The following is a 27950-nucleotide window of genomic DNA, read 5'->3' as shown; positions in this document are numbered from 1 at the left end:
TCCTTTCATTTTAATTTGTACTTATTTTGTCTCAAGTGATAATCTTGGTTTTTAAAAGAGTATTTAATGCTGAGAAATACTTTGCTTTAGCCTATTAATAGCATCTAAGTCAGAACTATAGGGAGTCTGATTAGTTCAAGCATGTGCCAAAGACTAACAAAAATTCATCCCGAAGCAGACTACTAGAAGCAAACTGTTTCCCTTTCTAGAGACCTAATCTTTAAAGATCCTTCTTTCAAGAGATGACCAGTTTACAAATGTGTCAACTAAGCAACAGCTCATAATACAGTATTTACTCTCACTGTCTAGAAACATTCTACCTATCAATAAAAATAAAGAACAAAAGAACAAGAGCAAAAGTAAGAAAGGAAGAACAAAATCAGAAAAATCACTGCAGAAGAGTGAGTTCACACATACCAAGGAACTGAGGATTTCGATCAACCACTTCGCTCATCTCTCCAACCAATTCAATGCTGGTGTATCGCACTGCTGTATGTACAGTCTCTGGAAGGCGGACGACTCCTTCTAGGACCTCCACCAGTGTTGGATTGTTCTCCCTAAGTACAAAGGTAAGTACTCACAGTTACTGATTTCAGAGGTTAGATTCTGGCCTAATAACAGGCTGTAAAAAGACAAATAATTGCTAAAGGGCTTTTTTCTAAACACACAACCATTTGGATGAAAGTGCTTAACATTTGGTATGAAAGTTTTTTAAATCCTCAAAAAAAGGCAAAAAGATAGAAACAGCAGATACTGTTTCACGAGAAGCATACTGCTCCTCAATCTTCTAAATGCCAATAAAGTATCTAAAGACACATCCTGCTATCAGATTATGTTCTTCAAATTGGAGAGGCAGGCATTTACTGTGGATGCATGTCTTCTTTTAAAGAATCCATTTTAGTTATTCTTATATCTGCAGTACCTAGAACAGTGCCTGGCACATAGTGGCACTCAATAAATATTGCTGCATGGCTAAATGAATGAATGAATAATTCTCACAGACCACTTGCTATTAGTTCTTCTCCAAAATATTTCTTATAGCTGGATACTGGAAATTTTAAGCACAGGTAAGTATGGGTGGGCCAGCTCCCTCACTAAAGGAACAAGAATACAAGCTGCAAGAACAGGAAAAGGTGACCTGACTTGGAACATGAGGGAAAATTAAAGTTAACCAAATACTCTCCATGGCTCCAAGAATTTCTTTTTCCCCTTTTCTTGTCTTTTTTCCACTCCCCAAAATACTGGCTGAAATTCTTTATGCCCCCATAGTGGTAGGCTATAATACAGAAACAAAAGATGTTTAAAATCCAAATAATGTTCTGGATTAGAGCAAAAGCACTCTATGCTGATGAACTAAGTCTAAGTCCTTTATATACACTAAAAAAATTGTAATTATGCAGTTGGCTTCAAATATGGATTTAAAAAAAAAACACAATGTAAAATCTTCTCTCATTTATGTATGTTTCCTGAGAACACTAAGCTAATTTTTGAGACTCTCTACCCATCCTTTTTCACACCAACACATATCAGAATAGAAGTGATTTCAATAATCCTCAGACTATCACTGAAGGTTCCAAAAGATACCAAAATGAATGTAAGAGCAAATAATATGGTATGTAATTCAGGATCAATACATCTTTTTTTTTTAATTTATTTTTTAAAGATTTATTTGTATGAGAGAGAGAGAGAATGAGAGAGCAAGAGAGAAGGAGAAGGGGAGGGTTAGAGGGAGAAGTAGACTCCCCGCGGAGCAGGGAGCCCGATGCAGACTCGGTCCCCGGACTCCAGGATGATGACGTGGGCCAAAGGCAGTTGCTTAATTGACTAAGCCACCCAGGCATCCCACCCAGGACCAGTACATCTTAATAGAGAAAAGCAAACTTACTCTATTCTCCTTGAATATTTACTGGATTAGAAACCATGTAAGATTTCACTGGCTCAAGTCTAAAAGGCAGCTAAGTAAGAACCTCTATACTTTTCATAAATACATGCCTTAACCATCTCTCTAAGCAAGGCTTGGAATAGGGCTCAGTTGCAGGTATCTGATCACAATATAAGAAAACCTGATAGATACTATCATCAATTTATAAACTCACGGCACAAAGTAAATTCTGTTTTTAGGAATTCATATTAAAATCATAAATAAAATTTCTATGCTACTCAATTAGAAATCAAATTCTGGTTAAAAAAAAAGAAATCAAATTCTAGTAACTTAAAGATTTCCATGGCAATAATAAAAATAGTAATTGCTCCTTAGATTTTGCTACTCTTTTAAGGTGAAATGGTACCTATCTTGCCTTTCTAAAACTCACAAATGATTCTCTAAGGCAGACAAAATGGAGAACAATATGATGAAATATTTGTGAGGATAACTTACCCAAGGTCCAAAAGCAGACGAGAGCTACTCAGTGCCTATTCAACTGCTTTTAAGCAAGCACCAACAATTTAACAGCCTAACAATCTTTTTATTATATCAACTTTCACAAGGGAGCCTCAGCTGGAAAAATAAATCAGCATTATCTTCCTAATATCAAGAACAAAATAATTTTAACTCTAGGATATGTGGTTATGAGTATCAGCAATGCATGCTACTCTGGAATACACTCTAGAAGTCAGACAACTAGGCAGCATTACAGAAGTTCTAAGTGTTTCCAAACATATAGCACAGGAGAAAAATGGTGTAATTTTCCTTCCTTTGATATTCAGAGTTCCCACAAAAGACTTATTAGACACTCACGGATCAACACTCTTTGCTATAGCAGCCATGATAAAGAGAACCGCTTCTGTCACCTCCCAGGGTGGGTTGCCTTCTTTCAGAGTAGAATATAACTAGAGAAGAAGAGGTGGATTATGGATCCATTAAAAGGAAAACAGAATAGAATTCCAAAACAAACAAAACAAAAAATCCTTTTAGTTAAAATAAATCCAGCCCCTCGTTTCTAAATCTAAGTATCTCTCAGAGCCAGGGGAGAAAATTAACTCCTTTTTCACATCTTCACTAACTAAAAGTAACTGCTATTTTAATATCTGAAATAAAACCAGTTAGATTCCCCAAGAATGTATCAAAATTATCATCTGCCCCAACAAAATGAGTATTATGGAAAAGCAAACATACTACATGAGTGTCTTTTTGTGATCCCTACAATAACTGATAAATACATAAATACACTTAAAATGAAATACAATGTAAATTTCTTATATATGTATTGATTTTAACATTTCTACTGTTTTAAAAACTTATCCGCATCAACACTAATAGTACAGATTAAATTCTTAAAAAGCAGCTATTCAGAATACCATATCCAAGCAAGGTGAGGAAAAAAAGGAGACCAAGCAGAATACTCAAAGATGTTCTAGTCCAGAAATTTCCCAGCATATATCCATCTGATTGGGTGTTAGTCTAAGTAAGATTTCTGTAGTCAAATAACAAACATTGCTAAGTAAAATAAAATTAAGTAATTCTCTTGTAGGACTTTACCGAGCCTTTAACACTGTTTAAGTCATTTCCCAATGTTAATTGAGGATTCTACCCTGATGAATATCTCATATGACTGGTGTTCCACAGAATACATCTTAGACAACACTGACAATTTAATTTGTAAACTAAGATTTGAAGCACAAGTAACTTGCTCAAAGCCACACAGCGAATGACAAAGAGCTGAAATGTGAACACAGGTCATCTGCCTGTGATCTGGTGATCTCACTGAATCTGCTTTCTAAGAATGTCTAACCCTTGGTAATTAGATCAATAAACACACTTTGTTTAATATAAAGAAAAACAGATATAATTTAATGAAGACTTTCTAAATCAAATTATACCCCCAAATATACAAAATGGCTGGGTTACCAAAAAAATAAAATAAAGGTTAGTTCGATATTGCTGATAAAGTATCAAAACTACTATATTTCAGAGCTTAGAGTGTGATCCAGGAATATGAGAACTGCCTAAAATTATGCTAACGTTAAGTGATGTGGAATGGTGATGATTGCAACCTTATGAGGTAAAATATTACTCACTGTCAGGAAAATCACAGGACTATGAATCTTCTACTCTAGTATAGTCACCTCTGGGATGAAACTGCACAGGAATCTAACCATAAGTGTGGACAAAGGAAATGCCAAATAACTAAGTTGCCAGGATTTGGTACATAATTAATAAAGCAGAAAAACTTGCCTATTTTTCCTGGCTAGATCCAAGTTCCCTATAAATACCTTGGGGTCTTAAGGTTTATCTATGATTTTCCACTCCGACTGGACAAGCAGAACAGCTTTCAACAGCAAGAATCATAGGAGTAAACCATAACTGAACCATCCACAGACTGCATTTGGCTTGCTTGTTAAGATAATAAATAAACCAAACTACTATATGCCAGGCAGTGTGCTAGGCACCTGCATATCTACTCTCCCACTGAGTCATTACAATTTAAGAAAAAGGTGGAATATTTATAGGAGACACCAAAGTGAACAAAACTCAAGTGATCAGTAAAACTGGTAAGAATCTCCAAATGGACTTACCTGAGCAAAACACTCCATAGACCCAATCAAGAAAATCAAGTCTTTCACCAGATCGGATACCCTCATCCGAAACTCTCCAAAGTCATCAGTCTCCTCAGGAACCCCCTCCTGAAATTTCAAGTCAAATAACATTTCTTTTAAACTTATCATAAGGCTTTAACAGACCTCTATAAAAACAAGAATAAAGAAAAAGCCATTAAACAGTTCAGTCCCAATGAACAAGAGATAAGTTGCCTAAAGCAAAGGTTATTTTAATATACAAGGTCTCTTAAACTTTTAGGTAAGTCAAGTCAATACAACCTAACTTCTACCTTTACTATGAGAAACTGTTCTTCCTTTTCCCCCATATTTCCAAGCCACACATTGCTCTGTTGTTGAAAAATTTGAGTGGTCAGAGTGGGAAGTAACCTGGAAGAGGTGATAATTTAAGAGTTTGTAAGTTTATTTTCTTTTCAGTACTGAATATGCCCTTGAAGCTTCATGGTTCAACATTTGCCAGAATCAGTCATTACCACAACAACTAGATACAGAATAGAATTTTAGACTTTTAAAAAGAATATTATATAGGTAGACAGATATATCAAAAACACATAAGTATAGAAAAATATTAATAGTACAACTTAGGTATAGGTATACAGACAGTCAATATAAAATTTCACCTTTGCCAAATATTTGAAATTTTTCATTAAAAAATACAGAGATCGGGGTGCCTGGGTGGCTCAGTGGGTTAAGCCTCTGCCTCAGGCTCAGGTCATGATCTCAGGGTCCTGGTATTGAGCCCTGCATCAGGCTCTCTGCTCAGCAGGGAGCCTGCTTCCCCTTCTCTCTCTGTCTCTCTGCCTACTTGTGATCTCTGTCAAATAAATAAATAAAATCTTAAAAAAAAAAAAAAGAAATAGAGAGATCATTTACATTTCATGCTTTCAATTGGGAGATGGTTAAGGGCATGTATAAAAAACTTTATCCATGACTATCTGGAAAACAGCCCTAATACTACTGAGAACTGCTGATCTAGTCCAAACTCTTTGCTTTCAGATGAAGAAATTAAAGTCAAAGAATGAGAAGGATATGACGGCTATCCTGAGATAGGGAATTATAAAGTACCCCATAAGGACACCTGGGTGGCTCAGTCATCAAATATCTACCTCCAGCCCAGGATCCTAGGGTCCTGGGATTGAGCCCTGCACTGGGCTTCTGCTCAGTGGAAGCCTGCTTCTCCCTCTCCCATTCCCCATGTTTGTGTTCCCTCTCTCACTCTCTTTATGTCAAATTAATAAAATCTTTAAAAAATAAAAATAAGGGCACCTGGGTGGCTCAGTGGGTAAAGCTGCTGCCTTCGGCTCGGGTCATGATCTCAGGGTCCTGGGATCGAGCCCCACATCGGGCTCTCTGTTCAGCAGGGAGCCTGCTTCCTCCTCTCTCTCTCTGCCTGCCCCTCTGCCTACTTGTGATCTCTCTCTCTCTGTCAAATAAATAAATAAATAATCTTTTAAAAATAAAAATAAAAATAAAAAAATAAAGCACTCATATATCCACAAGTATAAGGAACTGCCACAAGGGAAAGGGTGCCAGGGAACTAGCAAAAGAAGAATGGGATCAAGGCAAGTACAGCCAACTGAAACCAGAGATCCTGCTCTTCTTTACCTATCAGGCTTCCATGTAAGATGTAGATGAAGATAGAACTCCTCAGTTAAATAACAAAAAAATAAAGGATGAAAACCCCTACACTAGACCATCGCTAAGATTCTTTGAAGACGCAAAATACCATGACTCAACAATGTTAACGTTAAACTGAAGAGAACAGAAACAGTTATATAGTTTTCACATCAGATCTAATTGTGAGCAATGAGAAAAAACTCTCTTCAAGTCTTGAGTTAGAAGAATTAGAACAACTAACCAACCAATCAAAACGATGCTGTAAGATTTAAGAGACTAAGCAAAGAACGAAAGTTAAAGAGTTTTCTAATAGACTATTTTCTTTTTTTTTAAAGATTTTATTTATTCATTTGACACACACACACACACAGAGATCACAAGTAGGCAGAGAGACAGGCAGAGAGAAAGGAAGAAGCAGGCTCCCCGGTGTGCAGAGAGCCCGATATGGGCCTCGATCCCAGGACCCTGGAATCATGACCTGAGCGGAAGGCAGAGGCTTAACCCACTGAGCCACCCAGGCGCCCTCTAATCGACTATTTTATGGTATTTCTAGTATGTATTCTTCTAAGCTAGTAGATGATTTCTCTATATTCTTTTTAAAGTTGGTTCTTTTTTTTTTTTTAAGATTTTATTTATTTATTTATTTGACACAGAGAGAGAGAAAAAAATTGCTAAATTTTTTTCATTTAGCAAATAGTTAAATGCTATTTCAATAGTCATCATTTTGCATAATGGTCCATCAAGCTGCAACATCCCAATTTGTGTAACTCTTCTTATATTGTTGTACGTGAGTTTATCCTTTTTTTACTTTACAGATAATGCTTTATACCTAAAAGAGCTATTTTATTCTCTTCAGCAGAATTACTTAAGGTGAATTTCCAAGAGAAGAACTTACTTCTTTCTATATAAGCCTTATACTCACTCTTCATTACACTGGTGTTGATTCCTTTAGTGTACGCTACAGAGTGACAGAAAACCTGCAAATTCCATTAGCTTTATTTTCTTATCTTTTTAGTTCACTTTTAAATTAGGACTGAAAAGAGAAGGAAATTAAGATCTGAAGAAGTGGAGAAGGGAACTTACATGGTCTGGTTCTAGCTGGCAGTGTCGAGCCAAGGCATGAAGCAGCCTCTGAATGTAAGCTTTGAAGATACCATGAATAACTTCATCATTAGTTTTGTACAAATGCTCCCCGAGTCGGTACCAAAAGTTAAAGGAAATTTCTACTACCTGTCAAATTGAAAAAGAGAAAAGGAAAAGAAAGTTAATTTTTGATTCAAAAAAGGAATGACATATGAAGACAGTTACGATAACTGGGAGTAGAGTCCCTCTTTAGCTGATAACTTCTCCAGCAGCAGAAAGGATTCTGAATTTAGAGAAACAGATACAGAAATGGGAAGTCTCTTTTAAATATTTCTTTCTCAAATTGAAAATCATTTCAGGGGCGCCTGGGTGGCTCAGTGGGTTAAAGCCTCTGCCTTCGGCTCAGGTCATGATCTCAGGGCCCTGGGATCGAGCCCCACATCAGGCTCTCTGCTCGGCAGGGAGCCTGCTTCCCCCTCTCTCTCTGCCTGCCTCTCGGCCTGCTTCTCTGCCTACTCGTGATCTCTCTCTCTCTGTCAAATAAATAAATAAAATCTTAAAAAAAAAATCATTTCATGTTTGAGATTAAAACACCTCTTGACAGGGGCACCTGGGTGGCTGAGTCAGTTAAGGGGCTGCCTTCGGTTCAGGCCTAATCCCAGGGTCCTAAGATAGAGCCCCACATGGAGCTCCCTGCTCAGCTGAGTGTCCGCTTGTTCCTTTGCCCCACAACTCCATGCTTGTGTTTGAGCTCTGAGATAAATCTTTCTTAAAAAAAGAAGAAAAAGAAAAAATACCTCACTTCTTGATAGACAAACCATCTGCAAATCCCTGAACATACCAACCTTGTGTCATTTTTACTCACCTGCTTTCCTGAGTGGGACTGAAAAGGTACAAAAAGTCTGGGACTTTATCCACAGCTTATCTTACTTATTGCACTATTTAAAGGAGTGATAATGATTACACAGTGAACACTGGGAATGCTACTCCCAGAAATGTTTTGTGTTTCATCCAAATTTAGATACCCTCATGAGATCAAGTCAAACAAATAAACATTATTTGAATGTTTTTTATTTGAATAAGAGAAAAAGAGGTACAGGGCTGTGTTCCTCCCTAATAAGAGAGGCCCTATCATCCTTTCCCCATCAAAGATCCCAAACAGACCTATTTAAAATAATACCCAACTTGGGAGTTCTTTCTCACTTCTTATACTATTAAGAGGAGGTAAAACTTCTTGAATACACAAGAGTTTAAAAAATCTAGCCAACTTTTTAAAGAGGTAGTGTGTTGTAGAGATTTTGGAATAGAGTAGACTTTTAAATCCTTTCAATCCCTTTCTCATTCCCACTCACAATTTGGAGAAAAAATTCTGGGTATTAGGACTGGTACAGTTAAGATTTTATTGGTTTTGTCTTGTTTTTAGCTACAACTACGAAGTTCTAAAAAGAGTAACTGGACCTAGAGAGGGGGCTCAGTTAAAAGGTAGGAAGCTTTCTTCCTAATGGGTTCCCTGAGGTGCCTATACCAGTCAGCCCAGCTAACTAGATAAGAAAATAGAGAATAGAAATTTTTTTTAGAATTAGAATATTTAGAAAATAGAAAAGATTCTATGGAATAGAAAAACCCAAACATAATTTAGAAAGAAAAAACTCTAATACAGAGGAAACAATCACATCACACTAATTAAATATAAGACTATAGTCTCCCACAAATAAAAAGCTATGACACAAGGTGTCAAAGGAATATAGGTAATACGCAACATACAATGTAGAGAAAAATGGGTTTAGCATAATATAAACACTACCTCGTATTGAGGATGTCCTGCACAAATAAGCAGCAGTTCCAGAGTTCGTAGGTCGCCAAGACCTTGGCCTGGAGTACAAACAATTTTTTCAAGAAAAGTTTCACATAGTTCAGTGAAAATACGGCAGTAATTCAGAACTCTGCAGATGAAAGAGTAATGAGAGTACCGAGTCAGAAATCTGTATATGTACATACTCACAAACATACTTAAATAAATAAAAGGATCCTCAGCCTAAGGGACATGTAGTGATTATTAGCTATGCTGTATCTGAATCTCCCTAACAGCCACTTTTTCTTATCATATATTTTTATACATATAAGCAAATGACTCATAAGTCAGTTCAAATTCTCAATTACTAAAACATATGAATAAAATCCTTATCAAATTACACTTGATACTCTGAAGTTCATCCCTAATTCTTAGAGCCTTTTTCTTTGTGAGTGGAAAAATTACTACTTTCTATGATTTCAACCTCTCCTGCATCCATTTTCCACTCCAGGTTCAGTCAAGAACAGAGCATCTTTAGGATGTGGTGTCTGTATTTACCCAGAGTCATTAATAAATCATGAAGGATGGAATCCAGTGCTACTGCCTTAAATAACACTCACTTGTCTAAATCTTCACGTGCCACAGCCATGTGATAAGCAGTCTCCAATGTTAGGACTCCTTGAAAAAGCTGCATGGCTAATGGCAAGTTAGTCTCCACATTCTCAATGGCATAGAGAGCTGAGCACACACAATCTGAAGCAGCTTCATGTAGGTTGGATGAGGTCTTATCCTGTTGCTGGGAAATGGCAGGAACAGGGAAATAAGATGAATGATCATTAAGCTGTAAACCAAGTGCTAGCAAAGCAATTATAGCCTGTTTCTGAACATGTACTTTAAATGCATAAAGCCTAAAAGGTCATGTCCTTCAACCAGATAATATTCATCAGTCTTCCCTGTCTATTTCCCTATATGCCAAAAAAAATCAGCCTTTTTGTACCCCATCCAGTCACATGACTTCTAAAAATCCATGGTGCCCCCCCCCCCACACACACACACACCAGCCCCTCCAAATGTAATGCAATGTGTTCCCTACCCTGTTTTAGTCTGTGAAAATCTTTCCCATCCTTTTTTGATATTCAAGTACTATTTAAAATGAAAGGGTCTGGGCTGTTTGGGTGGCTCAGTTGGTTAGGCGCCTGGCTCTTGGTTTCACCTCATGTCATGATCTCATGGCTTGTGGGACTGAGCCCCACGTTTGCTTCCATACTCAGCGCCAAGTCTCCCTGGGATTCTTTCCCACCCCCTCCCCCTCTGATTCTCCCCTCCCTGGCATGCATCCTCGTTCCCTGAAATAAATTAGTAAATATTTTTTTAAAAAATAAAATGAAAGGGTCCAACAAGTCTCAAATACCCACACCTACCTAACATATCATCATATTTCAGAATACCAAGGTTCAATAGAGATTCTTAAAGCTTCTGGGAATGAGAGAAGGTAACTTTGAAAGGAGCAAATCAGTTATTTAGATTCTCATTAGCAATGATGCCTGCCAGTATATGAGAGAGAAAAACCTTGGAAATCTTGAAAGAAAATTGAACCTAGAACTCTATACCTAGTTAAACCGCCAGTTAAGAATAAAAGCAAAATATAAATATTTCTCAGGAATACAAAAACTCGAAGTTTATTTCCCACATATCTTCCTGAGGAAGGTATCTGAGGACATTCAAAAAACAGTTAATCCAATCCAGAAGCATAGTAAAGAGAAGTTTCAGAATGACAGCTGGAAAGTACATCTCAAGAACAACTGGGACAAATCGGAGTAGAGTTCAAACAGTGAGACCTTCAGGGTTTCTATTTAGAAGAGTACAGTTGAGAGAATGGATAAATTTAGTGAAGGCATATTAATCTTAGATGAATAATAAAAAACAAGGATATTTAGAATCGTGGGAAAGGAGCGATACAAGCAATACAAGGATAAATGCAAATTATTCATTAGATTATTCTTAGGTTGACAGGTGGATTCAAAAATACTTATTATTATTACTCTGTTTTAAAAGTTAAGTAAATGTCCATATTTATTCTTTTTTTTTTTTAAGATTTTATTTATTTATTTGACAGACAGAGATCACAAGTAGGCAGAGAGGCAGGCAGAGAGACAGGAGGAAGCAGGCTCCCCGCTGAGTAGAGAGCCTGATGCGGGGCTCAATCCCAGAAGCCTGGGATCATGACCTGAGCCGAAGGCAGAGGCTTTAACCCACTGAGCCACCCAGGCGCCCCTCCATATTTATTCTTTTGTATATATATTCAGCATTACATTTGTAAAAGCTTTAAAAAAAAAAAAAAGAACTATGGGAGAAAAGGCTATATATCTGTAATAGAGATGTGGTCTAAATATAAAGCAAGCTAAAATATGGCACAATTTTGAATCACTGAATGCATGTAAGAATGAGAATATATTTGACTCTGACTCTAAAACCACACTTCTATTAGTGGCAGAGGAGTCCTGACACTGGATCAGTGGAGAAAATAATATAATCCTGTCACACTAGTTTGCTTGTTCCTTATCCTTAATTCCCAGAAGTAACCACTGCATTGAGTTTGACATGTATTCTAAGCTGCCCTCCCTTCATAGGTAATCAATCATATTCATAAATTTTTTTAAAGTTTTTAAAAAGATTGGGGCACCTGGGTGGCTCAGTGGGTTAAGCCGCTGCCTTCGGCTCAGGTCATGATCTCAGAGTTCTGGGATCGAGCCCCGCATCGGGCTCTCTGCTCAGCAGGGAGCCTGCTTCCTCCTCTCTCTCTGCCTGCCTCTCTGCCTGCTTGTGATCTCTCTCTCTCTCTCTCTGTCAAATAAATAAATAAATAAAATCTTAAAAAAAAAAAAAGTTTTTAAAAAAATTTATTTAGAGAGAGAGAGTGCACATGCATGAGCAGGAGGGGCAGAGGGAGCGGGAGAGAGAGAATCTCAAGCAGATACCCCATGGAGCACAGAGCCCAAAGCAGGAGTCAGTCTCATGACCCTGAGATCACGACCTGAGCTGAAACCAAGAGCTGGCTGCTCAGCTGACTGCACCATCCAGGTGCCCCTCATATTCATAAATTTTTAAACAAAAATGGGACATTAATTTATTTATACTGACTACTCTTCCAAAGACATGAGACAAAATGAACAGCAAAACAATTACCAGAGTCCTAACTTTTCTGTCTTAGCTCCTGGTGCAAGAAAGCAACATAAATATACTAACAACAATCAAACACCAAAATGCCTCCTAGAAGAATGTGCTTTCCTTTTCTTTAATTCACAGCAAAATCAACCCATTATCCATTATCATGCTACCATCTTCTAAATAACAGTGCACCAGTATATAACCAGTACACACAGAGCTTCTATATTAATACGACTTCATGGAAGGAGACTCTCCAGGAAAATGAGACAATGTCACTCTCATCTCCAAAGACCTGATCAATATGTGCTTGAGACATTGTTGTTTCTTGTTCTAAAAACTAGTCTTATTCTATGCACTCACTCAGTCCTATCTACCAAGACAAAAGAATACAAAAAGAATGTATTACTAGATACCATTATTTTCAAAGCTTATGGAAAACATTCCCAAGTATATAAAAAGATACTACTTTTTATCCCATTTATCTCAAAAGCCTCAAATCCAACCTATACATACCCTGATGCTTAAGTAAACTATCACAACTACAAAGATAATATTCTGATCTGTAACTGTCTCAAAGACCCAATGACTATTATTCTATTTTTAAAACAAGAAACCCCCCCCCAAAAAAAGAAAAAAACCCAATGGTTTTTTACTTGTTTAATATGTAAATCATTGATCTACATGTAAAACTGCTTTCTTATTAAACTTAATTATATTCTATTCTGAGTATTAATACTCATACCTTCATTTGATACTTGATAGTAAGGAAGAGACACTGCCACTTTCTTATTATACACCTTTCAATCACTATACAGAAATCTGAAAACACTACTATGTCCCAGAAGGTTAGTTACTACTGTGACTACATGGTAAAAATACGTTCATAAACAAAGCCATTACTTACCAAAACCTCAAAAAGGAGTGCTAGTAACTTATTGTTAGCCATGAAGTTACTGTCCAAAACTCCTAGATTAAACCAACTTCCTAAACAGCGAAAGACCTTCATAAGCATTTTCTCATCTGTTCCTGCTTTTTCTACACAGGTCATCTGAAAAGAAGGAAAAAAAAAGTTAAAATAATGCCAAACTTTGTATTTAAGCCATTATTACAATCACCTCTCAGGTATAATAATGAGAAGGAAAATAATACTAACAGTTAAGTGCTATTTTTTTTAAAAAAAGATTTTATTTATTTATTCGTCAGAGAGAGATTAGAAGCATGGACAGCTGCAGGAAAAACAGGCAGAGCAGGCAGAGGGAGAAGCAGGCTCCCTGATGAGCAAGGAGTCCAATGGGAGACTCAATCCCAGGACCCTGGAATCATGACCTGAGCCAAAGGCAGACCCTCAATGGACTGAGCCACCCAGGCATCCCAAAAGTGCTTTGGAAGTACCAGATGGTGCTCTCAATACTCTTAATTCATTAATCCCCACTAAAACTACAGTCAGGTACTATCTCCACTTACTCAACTGGAAAGCGGAGTACACAGAGACTGTAGACCTGTTTCAGAAGTAAGGGTTTCTTGGATCCCTCTTCTGCATTAATGTAATCTCACCAAAGAAGTACCTTAAAGTAATATTCGCCTACACAGTTGATTTAATAGAAAAACAAGATAGTCCTACTATTGTATGTCCCCATATGAAAAGCTGATGTTTCAGCTTCTGCGCTTGAATACACCAGCAAATACACCATTCCACAGAAAGTGACACTACCATAAATATGGTAAGTTGATAAAAGAGATAAAATGAAAAGTCAGATGAAAACTCACTGTTCCTTGTTGCAAATTGTTTATGTGATGTATATTTTTTCCAAAGTAAAGTGTAATCCACCTTTTTTGGATTTAAAAAAATGTCTAAAAATAATTTCTACAAGCAATGGGTCAGAAACATCATAATTGCCATGGGGTTTGGGAGGCCTGTGGTGGAGGCATGGGATTATAGAATCCCACAGTGATCTAAATGTTGACTCTTATACTTCTAGGTAGCCATGCTCCTCCTATATTTACTGTATCAGGCAATTATGATTACGTTCTTCCCCATTAGTTTGAATTGTACTGAACTGAATTGAAATGAAAGAAGAAAAACAAGAATGCTTCAAGTACATTCATGGCAATCACACACATACTTGAATCTTTGAAGCTCTGGATGTGAAACTACACAACTGTTTTGGCCTTTATACTTCCTGAATGACATTTCAGTTTACTAAGATATGATGTTTACAAATGGAAGGACCAGACCATATATTCTAACTTCTGACTCAAACTTAAGGAACAGAATTTTGGAAAAAGCCTACATCTAAATCTAATTGCTTTGAAGAGAAAAAAAAATTATGCTAATTAAATCAAACACATACCATAAAGCTTCAGAACTAAGAGAATGTTACCTTGAGTTCCTCTTTAAAAACTGTATTGTTAAGAACTCTGTCTCTTAAAACAAGGCCTCAAAGCTGAAACATAAATGCCAGAAGAGTTTTCCAGTAAAAATACAGCAGAGGTAAATAAGAATAGATCTTGAATTAACAAAATGAAGAATAAATGAAGGGAGAAAAATATATTAGAGGTCAGGCTCGGTTCAACTATTAGGGCAAGAAGAAGAATATTTAAAACTTTTAAAAGTTTAACACAATGTTTGGGAATGGCTCCATTCTAACAGACCACAAAAGTATAATACTGACAAAATGGGATGGAATAGAATGAGTAAGAGGAATGAGGGGGAAACAGCCAGCCTATTTTTCGTGCCAATTCTGGACTATTTCATTTTCAGCGTTCTGTAACATGACAAGCTATATGACAGAATTACAGACCTTTTTAAGTACCACCGGGACAAATTTTTCAGATTTCATTACAACAAATCAAGCTATTGTCTGTTGTCAATTATGAGGAAGTGTTAAGTCAAGCCTTGGAAGTCCAAGTGGCTGCTGCACTTGACCACTGATGCCTATGAGGACTGCAGTGTTGACTGGATTCTTTTGGCTTCAATTCAGTCCTTACAAAAAGAAAATAACAAGCTCAGGTCCCTTAACTCAAGTCATAGTCTGAAAACCAAAGCTTCCACAACCACTCTAAATGAGGTTCTTATTTTGTATAGCTCCAGGGCTGATATTCATACGCATAATTTGTGTGGCTTGCTAAATTATAAATAGCTGCATTCACAATCTCAACAAATTTCTCATGTGAAACTTAAGAAACTGTAAAACATGGAATTCTGAAACTTGAAAAAGAGACAACTGGTGTCTGGACCCTAATGGAACAGATAATCTTGAACTCCCAAATTACCGAGTCTCCCTTACCAGTAGATGTAGTGTGCCTTCCAGTGTCTGAGAAGAATAGGCTTCCTCAGTTTAAAAGCCCTGTAATAACCTCCTCTGAGACAGGTGCCTTCACAGGGGATGGGATGCCCAATCTCCAAGACTTACCACACCATTTCCTGTGCCACCACAACTATGGCCAAATCTTAGCATCTTCCAGGGGGGACAGGTATATACAAGAGGAAATAACTTATCAAGAAAACAATAACTTTGCTAACATGTATTTGAAGAAACCTGGGGAACACACATGGGAATGATTTTAAGGCTATCGGACCATGGGAGACTGGAATATACCACTAACTGAGCCAATCTCATTGACATGAATGTACTTCCTAGAGATTCTGGATTTAATGAGTACATGGCACCTCTGGGAAGTACCCAGGAAAATGAAGAGTACAAATATCTAGGACCTGGGAGCAAATCTGCACCTTCTTTTGCAGGTGATTATTCTTTTGAGAAACACCTTCTGGCTTGCTACTAAACCTTGGTAGAAACTGAACATATATCCACAGGACATCAGGTGATCACAAGGCCTGAGCTTCTCATCATGAACTGAGTATTGTCTGACCTACCTAAATATGGGCATGCATAACAGCAACCTATCATCAAACACAAACGGAATACAAGAAACTGAGTTCAAAAAGGTGTAAGAAAGCTGCATGTGCAGGTAGGTCAGATTCCTTTGACAAAAACTCTTCTTGCATTGATTCATTTCCCTCAATCCGTGCCTATTGCCTCCTGTCTCCTGGATGTTTCTTACAACCTAGATAACTAAAGAAGAAAACTCAAGCCCAAATTACAGAATGATGTATACAACATGCTGGTACCACCTGAAGGTGGATAGCTGCAGAATTACAGACCCAGTGTAGGACAGTGAAGGGCAGTGAAGGACAGTTAGAGACAGTGGTTGTAGTGAAAGGACAGTGGTTGAAGGAAAATCCTAAAGGGCAGAACTTCAAGCAATATAATTGGTTGTCCACCACATATGGAGGAGAGGTGCCCAAAAACATGGATCTATACTTATTTATGGACAATTTTCAATGATTTGGACGACCAGATATTTGGAAGAAGCATGATTAAAAGTTTGGTGACAAGGAATTTTGAGGCACAAGTATGTATGAATGGTATATAAATAGGCACAGACTGGAGAAATTTCTGTCCTGTGCGAATACCCACCAAAAGATATCTACTACAGAGGAATCTTTCAACGACAGATGGACAAAATGAGAAACTGTAATGTCAGTCTCTTTCCCCAGCCACCTTGCTCAAGAAGCTCATAAACAAAATGGCCATAGTAGCTAGGATAGAGGTTACACAAGGATTAACAAGGACTTCCACTAAGTAAGTTAAAAACTACTGATGAGTGTCAAATCTACCAACAGCAGAGACCAATACTGAGTCCCTAAAATGGCACTATCTACCAAAGGACCAGGCTGATTGATTACATTGAACTTCTATCACAAAGGAAGCAGAGATTTGTCTGGAAGAACAAGACTCATAGGAAGAAAGAGACTTTTTTTTTTTTTTAAAGATTTTATTTATTTATTTGTCAGAGAGTGAGCGAGCACGAGCACAGGCAGACAGAGTAGAAGGCAGTCAGAGGGAGAAGCAGGCTCCCTGCGGAGCAAGGAGCCCGATGTGGGACTCGAACCCAGGACGCTGGGATCATGACCTGAGCCGAAGGCAGCTGCTTAACCAACTGAGCCACCCAGGCGTCCCGGAAGAAAGAGACTTATATGTTGGATATGGATTTGCCTTCCCTGCTTGCAGTGCTTCTATCAGCACTGTATTAATCACAGTCTCACAGAATGCTAAATCCAGTCATGATGATGGCATCATGTGTAATCCAGGAACTCATATCAGAATAAGGGAAATACAGTAATGAGTAACTCTAACCTCTGTTGGGAGATTTTGGTCCCCAAGGAAGGAAAGCTTCTACCAGGAAATACAAGCATGATGCAAGTGAACTGGAAAATAAGTCAACTATCTGGACAATATGGGCTTTTTATGCCACTGAACCAATAGGAAAAAAAGGGAGGGGGGTGTTAATCTGTAAGATGGCAGTTACTGATCCCAATAACCAAGGAAAAACTGAGTTCCAGGGTGCCTCATTTGATTAAGCATCTGCCTTTGGCTCAGGTCATGATCCCAGGGTCCTAGGATGGAGCCACGCGTTAGGCTTCCTGCTGTTTCTCCCTCTCCCGCTTCTCCCGCTTGTTGTGTTCCCTCTCTGTCTCTCTGTGTCAAATAAATAAATAAAATCCAAAAGGAAAAAGAAAAACTGAGTTTCTCCTACACAATCAAAGCAAAGAGTTCTGTGTGGAACCCACAGAATTTTCTAGAGAGCTTCTTAGTACTTCCGTGCTTAAAAATAATTGTTAATGGAAACCTACAGAAGCAACAACCCGAAAAGGCAGGATTATTGAGGGCTCATACTCTTTGGGAATGAAAGTTAGGGTCACTTCAAAGAGTAAAGAACATCAACCAGCTAAGGTTCTGATCAACGCAGGTGTCTTAGTCTATTCAGGCTGCTATAACAGAGTACAATAGGATGGGTGGCTTACAAACAACAGATATTTATTTTTTTACCGATTTAGAGGCTGGAGAAGTTCAAGATCAATGTAATCCCTAGATCCAGTGTCTGGTGAGGACTGGCTTCTTGTTTGATAATCAAGGACCTTTCCTCTATGTTTACACATGACATAAGAAGGAAGGGAGCTTTCTGGGGTTGGGGTCTCTTTTATTAGGACACTAATCCCATTCATGAGGGTCCCATATTCATGACCTAATCACCTTCCAAAAGCTCCTTCTAACACTACAACGTCAGGCACTAGGTTTCAACATATAAATATATAAATTGGGGCTGGGCATACACACAAATATTCAGTTTACAGCAACATATAAATTTTGGTGGGGGGAAAGGGGAGACACACAGATATTCAGTCTATAGCATCAAGGGAAAGATGAAATGGGTTGTGCAAGAAAGCCATACATATGAATTATAGAACTCCTGTGATAAATACATACATGAGGGCTGTAGTAGCTTTGCATATTTCCTCTTTGCTTGTTATGCCATTGCATACGAGTTTTTTTTTTTTTTTTTTAAGATTTTTATTTTTTTGAGAGAGAGAAAGAGTGGGAGTGCACACTAGCAGGGGAGAGGAAGAAGCAGACTCCCTACTGAGCAAGAAGCCCATTGCAAGCTTCAATCCCAGGAACATGAGATCATGAACTGAGCCAGGCAGATGCTTCACCAACTGATCCACCGAGGGTCCCCTGCACACGAGTTTAAATGTATGTAAAAGAGTTAATCAAACAGAAAGCTAAGCGAGTCGAACAGGAAGACTAAGGCTGGCTATAGATATACTGTGTCCCTGCACCAAATTCACCCTTTTAGACTACTCTGTAAAAATGAATCTGGGCCCTTTAAATATTTTTTCCTATGCCAAGCAGCACTGACTTTTTGTCAGAAGGCCACAGGAGAGAAACAAGAGGAAAGGAGTTCTGCTTCCCAGTGTTAGCGTGCTCACTTGGTAGCCTTCTACAGAACATGCAGCTCCTCCAGCCCCAGACTCGTATTTCCTCTGGTGCCTGCCTCCTGCAGGGCACTGGCCACCAGGTTCCCTGACATTTCCCCCACTCTCTCCAATGGATTTATAGCAAAGTGCTTCTGGCTCCTAAAGAATGTATTTCTCCAGCACCAGATTCAGTGTGCTCAGTTTCTCCAGTGTCTGCAGTACATAGTGGCCAGCGGCTTCCTCTGGTACTGCCACACCAAGGTGATTTTGTGGCAAAGAGACACCTTCCCTGAATAGCTTTCTGGGCTTCTTAGAAGGCAGATTTCTAGCAAGTTCAAAAAGACTAATTTTCAGCAGCACAGAGTGCCAAAACAACTTCTCCACAATACTGTGCCTTCTCTAAATAGGGTCTGGATCTCAGCCCTGGGAGGGGGTAACCTCCTCCTCCCTTGGGAACCCTATCTCAGCCTTGGGGTTAATGCCTGCTCCTTCTATCGGTTTTATGCCTATATTCTTTAGAGCTCTCTTTACTTCTTACTAGACAATCCCTCATCACTGTAACCTCCTGTTAGAATTAATCACTCTTTATATTAAACACTCCTACATACTACTATGTGGTTTCTCACTTCTGACTAGATTCAGACTGATACTAAAAGAAACCAAGGATTATAGACCTGGGGCAAGGAGGTAACAAGGTGAGTATTAGTCATTTTTTTGTTAGGAAGGAGAGAAATGCTCTAGTGGTCAAAGTTATAATATTTTAAGCATCAAAAGAATGATTTTAGTTGAGACCCTAAATCAATGAAAATCCATGAGTCCTAACACTCCATAAAGAGATGTCAGAAAAAAACAGTGACACTTGAGGCGGGTTTAAATCAAAACCTTATTTTGCAAACAGGAAATTAAAAAAGAATTTAAGATTTATAGTGCCTTTCTAGCAGAAGAATGCCAGACTACTCACAAGAATGCCGACTAATATATACACAGAAAAATGACAAAATTATTAAAATATTATTTTGCAAACCATTATAAAATTATTAAGACAATGATTACCAACTAGAATTTAAAATCCTTAGGCAGGGTGGCTCGGTGGGTTAAAGCCTCTGCCTTCGGCTCAGGTCATGATCCCAGGGTCCTGGGATTGAGTCCTGCATTGGGCTCTCAGCTCAGTGGGAAGCCTGCTTCCTCCTCTCTCTCTCTCTACCTGCCTCTCTGCCTACTTGTGATCTCTGTCAAATAAATAAATTAAATTTTTAAAAAAAGAAAAAGAAAAAGAAAAGGATTTGGGTGACTGTTTTCTCCATCATCCTAAGGATAGTATACTGGTACCATTATTAATGCATAGGAGAGTATCTGTTCATACTATGAATGCCTTAGGGCTTTAAGGTTTAATTCTCTAGAGGAATTCCTACTGAGAAGAGTTATTTTAGATACAACTTCCAATTAAAGGAAATACAGAGAACAGAAAAACAAACTAAATGAAACAAAGACAAGGCAACCAGAAAATCCAAAAGGCAAGACAGTCTATAAAATAACTGGTCCAATCTCAACTCAAATCAGTGTTGTTTTGAAAAGAGGTGGAAGAGGAGCTGTGATTAGAAATCATGATAAACTGATACAAGGCATGGTGCTAGAATGGATACTTATGGAAAAATGCTGTTAAGGATATTTTCGGATGACCTTGGGAAATGTGAAGATGATCTGGGTACTTAATAGGGGATATAAAAATTTACTGAAATGAAAGGATGAAGCTGGATGACTGAAAAAGAAACTACAGGAGGATAGGTAAAATATAATCTCATTTGTATTTAAAAAATTTGTCGGGGCACCTGGGTGGCTCAGTGGGTTGGGTCCCTGCCTTTGGCTTAGGTCATGATCTCAGGGTCCTGGGATCAAGCCATGCATCAGGCTCTCTCTGCTCAGCAAGCAGCCTGCTTCCCTCTCTCTCTCTGCCTGCTGCTCTGCCTACCTGTGATCTCTCTCTGCCAAATCAATAAATAAAATCTTTTTCTAAAAAAATAAAAATAAAAAATAAAAATAAAAGCTTTGTCATATGTTCATAGAGGATATGTACTAAAAGGTTAATAGTGTGATCTCCAAATGGTTTGAATATACTCTGTCTGTATTTTCTAATTCTCAATAATACTATTTCTTTAAAATATATGGTAAGTTGAAAAGCACATTTAAAAGAATAATTTTCCAGTGAATTTCTTAACACCAATCTGAACACAATTTTAAGTAAAAATGTCTTTTCAATAAAAAGTTCTATGATGTAGCAAAAGTACTGAAGCAAATCCCTGAGAAATACTCTATAACCACATTATTGAAAAAACTGACCTGGGCTATAAAGACCTAAAATAAGATGTGGGCTAGATAATTTAATACAATCAAGTTCAAGAAGTAGCAAATATTTTCTTTAAAGGGCCAAAGAGTAAACACTTTAAATTTTATAGACTATATGTGGTCTCTGTGAAAATTATTCAACTCTGCCACTTCAGCTCAAAATTACAGACGTACACAATATGTAACTGTAGGAACATGACTATGTTCCAGTAAAACTCTATTTACAGAAATACGTGACTAGCTCATAGACCATAAATTTACCCATCACTGGTCTATAGCATTAAAATGTCTACCTAGTTAAAAAAGGACCTAATCACATTTAACATTTTTTATTTTTATTTTTAAGTTTTTATTTATTTATTTGACAGACAGAAATCACAAGTAGGCAGAGAGGCAGGCAGAGAGAGAGGAGGAAGCAGGCTCCCTGCTGAGAAGAGAGCCTGATTCAGGACTTGATCCCAGGACCCTGGGATCATGACCTGAGCCGAAGGCAGAAGCTTTAACCGACTGAGCCACCCAGGCGCCCCACATTATAACTCTTTAAAAAAAAAAAATGGTGTAGTATTATCTCATTTATAATTGTGATTTTGCTCAAAGGTCAACTAAAGACCTGAACCACCTCCCTATCAAAATCTCAACTGATCCTTAAGAGAGGATCCTTTCCTTAAGTAAATTTACACATTAGCATGGTCCTTTGTCAAGAGTCAACAGTTTGTAGCATGAAGTAGTAGAAAAGCAAGGAAGTGTAATCAGAAAGTCTGAGTTTAAATTCAGAATTAGCAGTTGTGTATGTCTAAAGCCTATATATCTAATTCATAAAATGGAAATAACATCACCCTCACAGTGTTACTTACAAGTTTCTGGGGCGCCTGGTGGCTCAGTTGGTTGGGCCACTGCCTTTGGCTCAGGTCATGATCCCAAGGTCGTGAGATCAAGTCCTGCATCAGGCTCCTTGCTCGGTAGGGAGCCTGCTTCTCTCTCTGCCTCTGCCTGCCTCTCTGCCTGCTTGTGCTCTCTCTCTCTCATAAATAAATAAATAAAATCTTAAAAAAAAAAGTACAGTTTCTGAATCTGAAAAGTTTTTAATTGTAGTGTTCTACAAATGTCACAGTATTATCATTGCCAATTTTTGCAAAGAAATCTGTATTTCACAATAATGCAATTGAATTAGAAAATAACCGGGCGCCTGGGTGGCTCAGTGGGTTAAGCCGCTGCCTTCGGCTCAGGTCATGATCTCAGGGTCCTGGGATCGAGTCCCGCATCGGGCTCCCTGCTGAGCAGAGAGCCCGCTTCCCTCTCTCTCTCTCTCTCTGCCTGCCTCTCCATCTACTTGTGATTTCTCTCTGTCAAATAAATAAATAAAATATTAAAAAAAAAAAAAAAAAGAAAATAACCACCATAGCTTTTTGCCCCTACAGAGCAACTTGTAATTTCATACTTACTCACCAATAGAGATACCACTGTACTAGAGTAGAAGGCCAAATCTTCTATAATTTCTGTGCGCCGGTTAGCCCCAATTCGTAAGGAACGACTATGTACTTCTTCAGGTAACACTGTAAGGATCTCCAGTAGAAAAGGCAGAGAAGTTACATCATTGCTGTATCTGAAAAAGGAAAGGGAGAGATCGAAGTTATTTAGAGTCAGAAAATACACAATCACATAAGGTCACAACAAGCTTCAGAATAACATGTAACAACAAAAGCAGCATTCTCACTATGGGTAAAGTAGAGGACAAAAACAAAACTTTTTGGAAAGGTATCTGGAAATCAAAATTTCAACTTGCATCATCTGTGACCCAGCAACTCCACTTACAGAAATTTCTCTCTCAGAAAAATCTCACTGGGGTGCCTGGGTGGCTCAGTAGGTTAAAGCCTCTGCCTTTGGCTCAGGTCAGATCCCAGGATTCTGGGATCGAGCCCCATGTCTGGCTCTCTGCTCAGAAGGGAGCCTGCTTCCCCTGATCTCTCTCTCTGCCTGCCTCCCTGCCTACTTGTGATCTCTGTATGTGAAACAGATGAATAAAGCCTTTTTTAAAAAAAGAAAAATCTCACATACATATGCAAAGTATACAAAAAGAAGCACTGCAATACTTTTTTCTAGTATCAAAAATATTGGAAAATATAAAGGTCTTCCATAATTAGGATACAAAAGGTTACAAACAGTTATACAATGGAACATACATAGCCATTATAGTGAAAGAAGCAGCTATGCCCTAACACGAGAAGATGTCCACAATGTACTAAGTACAAAAAGTGTATGAAATACATTACATATGAGTGAACAAATACATAGGTATATTAAAATATATATGCACTGATTTATTTTAAAATGCTTAAAGTCTGGAGGACTAAATAGTTAACCATTAATAGTGGTTACCTAATGAAATACAGAAATAGGTAGAGAAAAAGGCTTTTACTTTGAAAGCTTCCACACTATTCGAATTTTTTCAAGGAACATGTGTTAATTTTCTTAATGAAATTTTTCTAAAAAAACCACAAAACTATCCATATAAAGGCTTTAATAACACATTATAGTTAGAGGTAAAAAGGACATCCACTTTGTTAAAAAATAATATCCTAGCCAAATGCCAAAATGCAAGCAAATATCAAGATTATTTGGCCAAGACCATGAGGAAATGGTTTTATTCAAAGTAGCAGGCTATGTGTATCTAAAAATCATGCTGTCCCTTTGATAGATATGAAACAAACTCCAATTAGTAAGAACTTTTACTCAGAATGACTTCTAATTTAATATAATCTTACACATTCTGACAATGTTTTGATTTTTTGCTTTTAAAGATTTTATTTATTTATTTGACAGACAGAGATCACAAGTAGGCAGAGAGGCAGGCAGAGAGAGAGAAGGAAGCAGGATCCCTGCTGAGCAGAGAGGCCGATGTGGGGCTCAATCCCAGGACCCCGGGATCATGACCTGAGCTGAAGGCAGAGGCTTTAACCCACTGAGCCACCCAGGTGCCCCATTCTGACAATGTTTTTATAGAACTGCTGACATGTCAGTTAGTGGGAGTGATCCACAAGACAATGAAAGACTTTGCTGCAGTTAATTAAAAAACTTGTGTATAGGGGCGTCTGGATGGCTCCGTGGGTTAAGCCTCTGCCTTCGGTTCAGGTCATGATCCCAGGGTCCTGGGATCAAGCCCCACGTCGGGCTCTCTGTTTGGCGGGGAGCCTGCTTCCTCCTCTCTCTCTGCCTGTCTCTCTGCCTGCTTGTGATCTCTGTCTGTCAAATAAATAAATAAATCTTAAAAAAAAAAAAAAGTGTGTATAAATTATGAGGGTCTTTTATGTTCCACACACTTCTGTAATAATTTTCAATTATTTTCTTTTTATCTAACAGAAGTTAATAATAAATAATTCTTCATTAAAAGTTTGGGGAAATATTCCAAATATCTAGCTAATGCTAACAAATTTCTCTTTGTAGGTTAATAGCAATTCCAAATGCTAGAATATAATTAATACAAGTTACTTACTTTTCCACCAATGTTTGTACACAACCCTTCCAGGAAGGCATCTGTAGGGCAAGGTCTGCTATTGCTAAAGCCAGCTGAATAAGAAGAGAGATTAAATAAATGAATAGAACGCATGAAGAGAAATAGGGTTACCATCAATATTGACTGGAAAGCAAAGAAACTAAGATTTATTCAAACAATATGACAACAAAGACTAACAACCACCCTACCTCTCCTCACCTCCACAATTACATATAGAATGTAAACTCTTCTGGGCTAGCTACAAATTGTTAATATTTAAAAGTTAACCTCTAAAAATGAAAATCAAAACCAAAAACAACAAAAAGAAGTCAGAAAGAACAGACTATAGAACTTCCTCAGAATATATCAATACTTACTTTTATTTGGCAATACCACAGAACTTCATGGACAGATAAATTACACTTTGCCAAAAGGCCAAAGCTACTGACAAAGTCAGCCCTTTGAATCACTCCTCAAGTAATGGAATGCCATTTCCCTTCTCTTTCCATTTCTCATCTTGAAGCCTTATGCAAAAGCCTCCTTCCTCTTCAAGGGCACTTCTATGCCAGGCAGAGAACACACATTGAGTATGTATTCATGGAAGCTTCCAGTTTTCCTTTTTAATGTATTTACCAGTCTAAAGGGGGAAGGGCCAGATGCTATACTATTTCAATCATGAGACTTTATCTAGCCAACTGGTCCAGAAATGATTTTTTCAAAGGCAAGAAGGCAGACATCTGACCCAGAACAGTACAGTATACAGTGTTTTTACCATCTGCAATTTAAATGGGGGGTGGGCCCACATATGCCTGCCTGTGAAAATCTATACTCACCTCCCCCACTTCTGGTATTTAAATTGGCCTGAAATCAAATAAACTCTAATATTAACACAGACGATTTTCACTTTCTATCCACTTAAGAATATAGCAGTAAGTCCATAATAAAGTTGTTAACAGTACTTCACACAGCCTAGCAATGTCAATTAAAATTAATTTGATAAATCCAAATGGCCTTATAACTTTCCTGATGAGAAGCACAGGATTTACCTGCGTTACAATGACAGGTGACAAGTCTTTCAAGTTTTGGATATGGGTTAGTAATGAGTCCCGTAAAGAGGCATGAGAGTCTGTAGGGAGCTCATAAAATGAGGTTTGAATCTTCATTTTCATGGTCTGTGCAGCAAAGTAGCATGATTCCACATCCTGTCGGATCTGTAACAACTGGTCTGAAATCTCCCATGCATGAACCTAAAAGAAAACCAGAGAAAATGTCTTAAAGACTATTGTACTAAGTAATTTTAATGTTACACCTCAACATATATAAAGACATATGTAGACTAAAGTCAAAAACCTGACAAGCTAAATTACCCACTAATTTAGCTAATACTTCAAACTATATATTTAAAGGCCCAGTTCAACGAAAGTATTACCTAAATCCTTCTGACTCATTTTAGGAAGACCTGCAAGTTATCAATCAGATCAACAGATCTAATCTTGCTGATTAGAATCATTAACTTTATAGCTGAACGAGTATGAAGAAAAAAGTCCCAAAAGCTCCTACTAAAAAACTAAAACGTCACTGTGTAACTTCCAACCCCATCTATAGGTTGGATATTCTTTTCCACTTAAAATAAATAAGCTTTTGTTCACGTTGAGAATTGAATCTGAGAACCATTTTAATGTATCTATAAATAGGTCTCAGTAGGCCTACATTTCAATCTTCAGTTCGTTTTAGCAGAAAAACCATCTCACCCCAAATGAATACTTCATATACTTCTATCATTTTCTAATGTATTTGTCTGGCAAAGTGCTTTATATATATAATACTAAAATCATTTTCACAGGAGAAAATAAATGTATCTCTGGAAATAATAATGGAATGAAAGCATAGGATTTGGTCTCTAACAGCTAGTCACAGTTACAAAAAAGTTCTATTTTGAAAAATAAGTTTGGGAACAAAGTTGTGCAGTACACAGTAGGCAACAAATTAAAACTGATTAATTTTAATCCAATTCTACCAAACTGCCTCTTCTTGGGACAGGCTAAAAAAAGGTTGGCAATAATGAACTGAAAAAAAAATTTTCAATCTCAATTCAGGAGCAGAGGCAATTGTAGGAGATCACAAAGAGTTACCCAGTCAATTTCTTATGAAGCTAGAGCCCTTCATGAGTAATACAAAATGATGCAAGATCTTTCCACAGATAAACAGGAGTCAATAAAGAGAAACCGGTAGAATAAATGGCCTGTACAAGTTCCCCAAGTAAACTGAAAATAAAGACGCTGAAGGTTATTAAAGGTTTATTAACATAAAACTTAGCTTTCAATCAGATAAGATGGTGGAAAATAACCTAAAACATTATGTCACACAAAAAAATCTTCTAGCCACATTAGTTTTTAGCTATTTAGTATCTAACCAGTAACTCAAGCACACCTGTAGTTTAATATGCCATCAAAATGTATTTTGTGCAAATTGGTATTTTACAATCTAGTTTTTTTGTTTTTGTTTTTAAGTAAGCTCTATACCCAACATGGGGTTGAACTCATGACCTTGAGATCACAGGTCACATGTTCTACCAACTGAGCCAGCCAGGCGCCCCTGTAACTGCTATTTTAAAAAAATAATAGCAAAAAGATTCTATGAAACCTTGGAATCTCCATAAATGCCCTCATAAAAACACAGCAGTCAAAGAGCAAAACTAAAGCACTATGGGCATTTACAACAAAACCAGGTATTATCTAGTTATGTCTAAGAACCCCAAAATATAAGTGATTGGGAAAAAACCAGTGTAGTTTTAGCTTCTGCTTCAAGCAGAAGCAGAGGGAAACAACAGGGTATCTAATGGATGTAAGGGCAGAGGAACACCCAAAGAGCCAAAAAGTATTCAATGGGAAGAACACAGAGACAATTTCAGGACTGAAAATAGAAGAGGTTTTGTCAGATCTGAAAGCAGGTGAGTAGAAGAGGTGAGTGGAAGAGGCCTACATAAAATCTAAGGAGATGGTATAGTCTAGCTTCTGTAAATTCTTGAAGTGGAAGGACAGGACTCCAAACTGAGGATAAAATGCTGTCAAGACAATCAA

At 37.7% G+C, this 27950-nt stretch overlaps 1 protein-coding gene across 2 annotated transcripts in view; it reads right to left on the bottom strand.

The window, feature by feature from the left end:
• Positions 1-27950, bottom strand: part of TNPO3 (transportin 3) — an 88219-nt gene that overhangs the window by 33627 nt on the left and 26642 nt on the right. For both annotated transcript variants that reach the window (XM_059396432.1, XM_059396433.1), the window contains 10 exons: positions 25917-26117; positions 24871-24944; positions 22827-22983; positions 13119-13262; positions 9667-9842; positions 9059-9197; positions 7255-7401; positions 4516-4623; positions 2738-2829; positions 418-557 (listed from right to left, as the gene is read on the bottom strand). In XM_059396432.1, coding sequence (XP_059252415.1) covers positions 418-557; positions 2738-2829; positions 4516-4623; positions 7255-7401; positions 9059-9197; positions 9667-9842; positions 13119-13262; positions 22827-22983; positions 24871-24944; positions 25917-26117 — 1378 coding nt within the window. The remainder of the gene's footprint in view (positions 1-417; positions 558-2737; positions 2830-4515; positions 4624-7254; positions 7402-9058; positions 9198-9666; positions 9843-13118; positions 13263-22826; positions 22984-24870; positions 24945-25916; positions 26118-27950) is intronic.

Source organism: Mustela nigripes, chromosome 4 (genome assembly GCF_022355385.1).
Source record: "Mustela nigripes isolate SB6536 chromosome 4, MUSNIG.SB6536, whole genome shotgun sequence".
Taxonomy (NCBI): domain Eukaryota; kingdom Metazoa; phylum Chordata; class Mammalia; order Carnivora; family Mustelidae; genus Mustela; species Mustela nigripes.
This window is presented reverse-complemented; position numbering and strand designations above follow the sequence as displayed.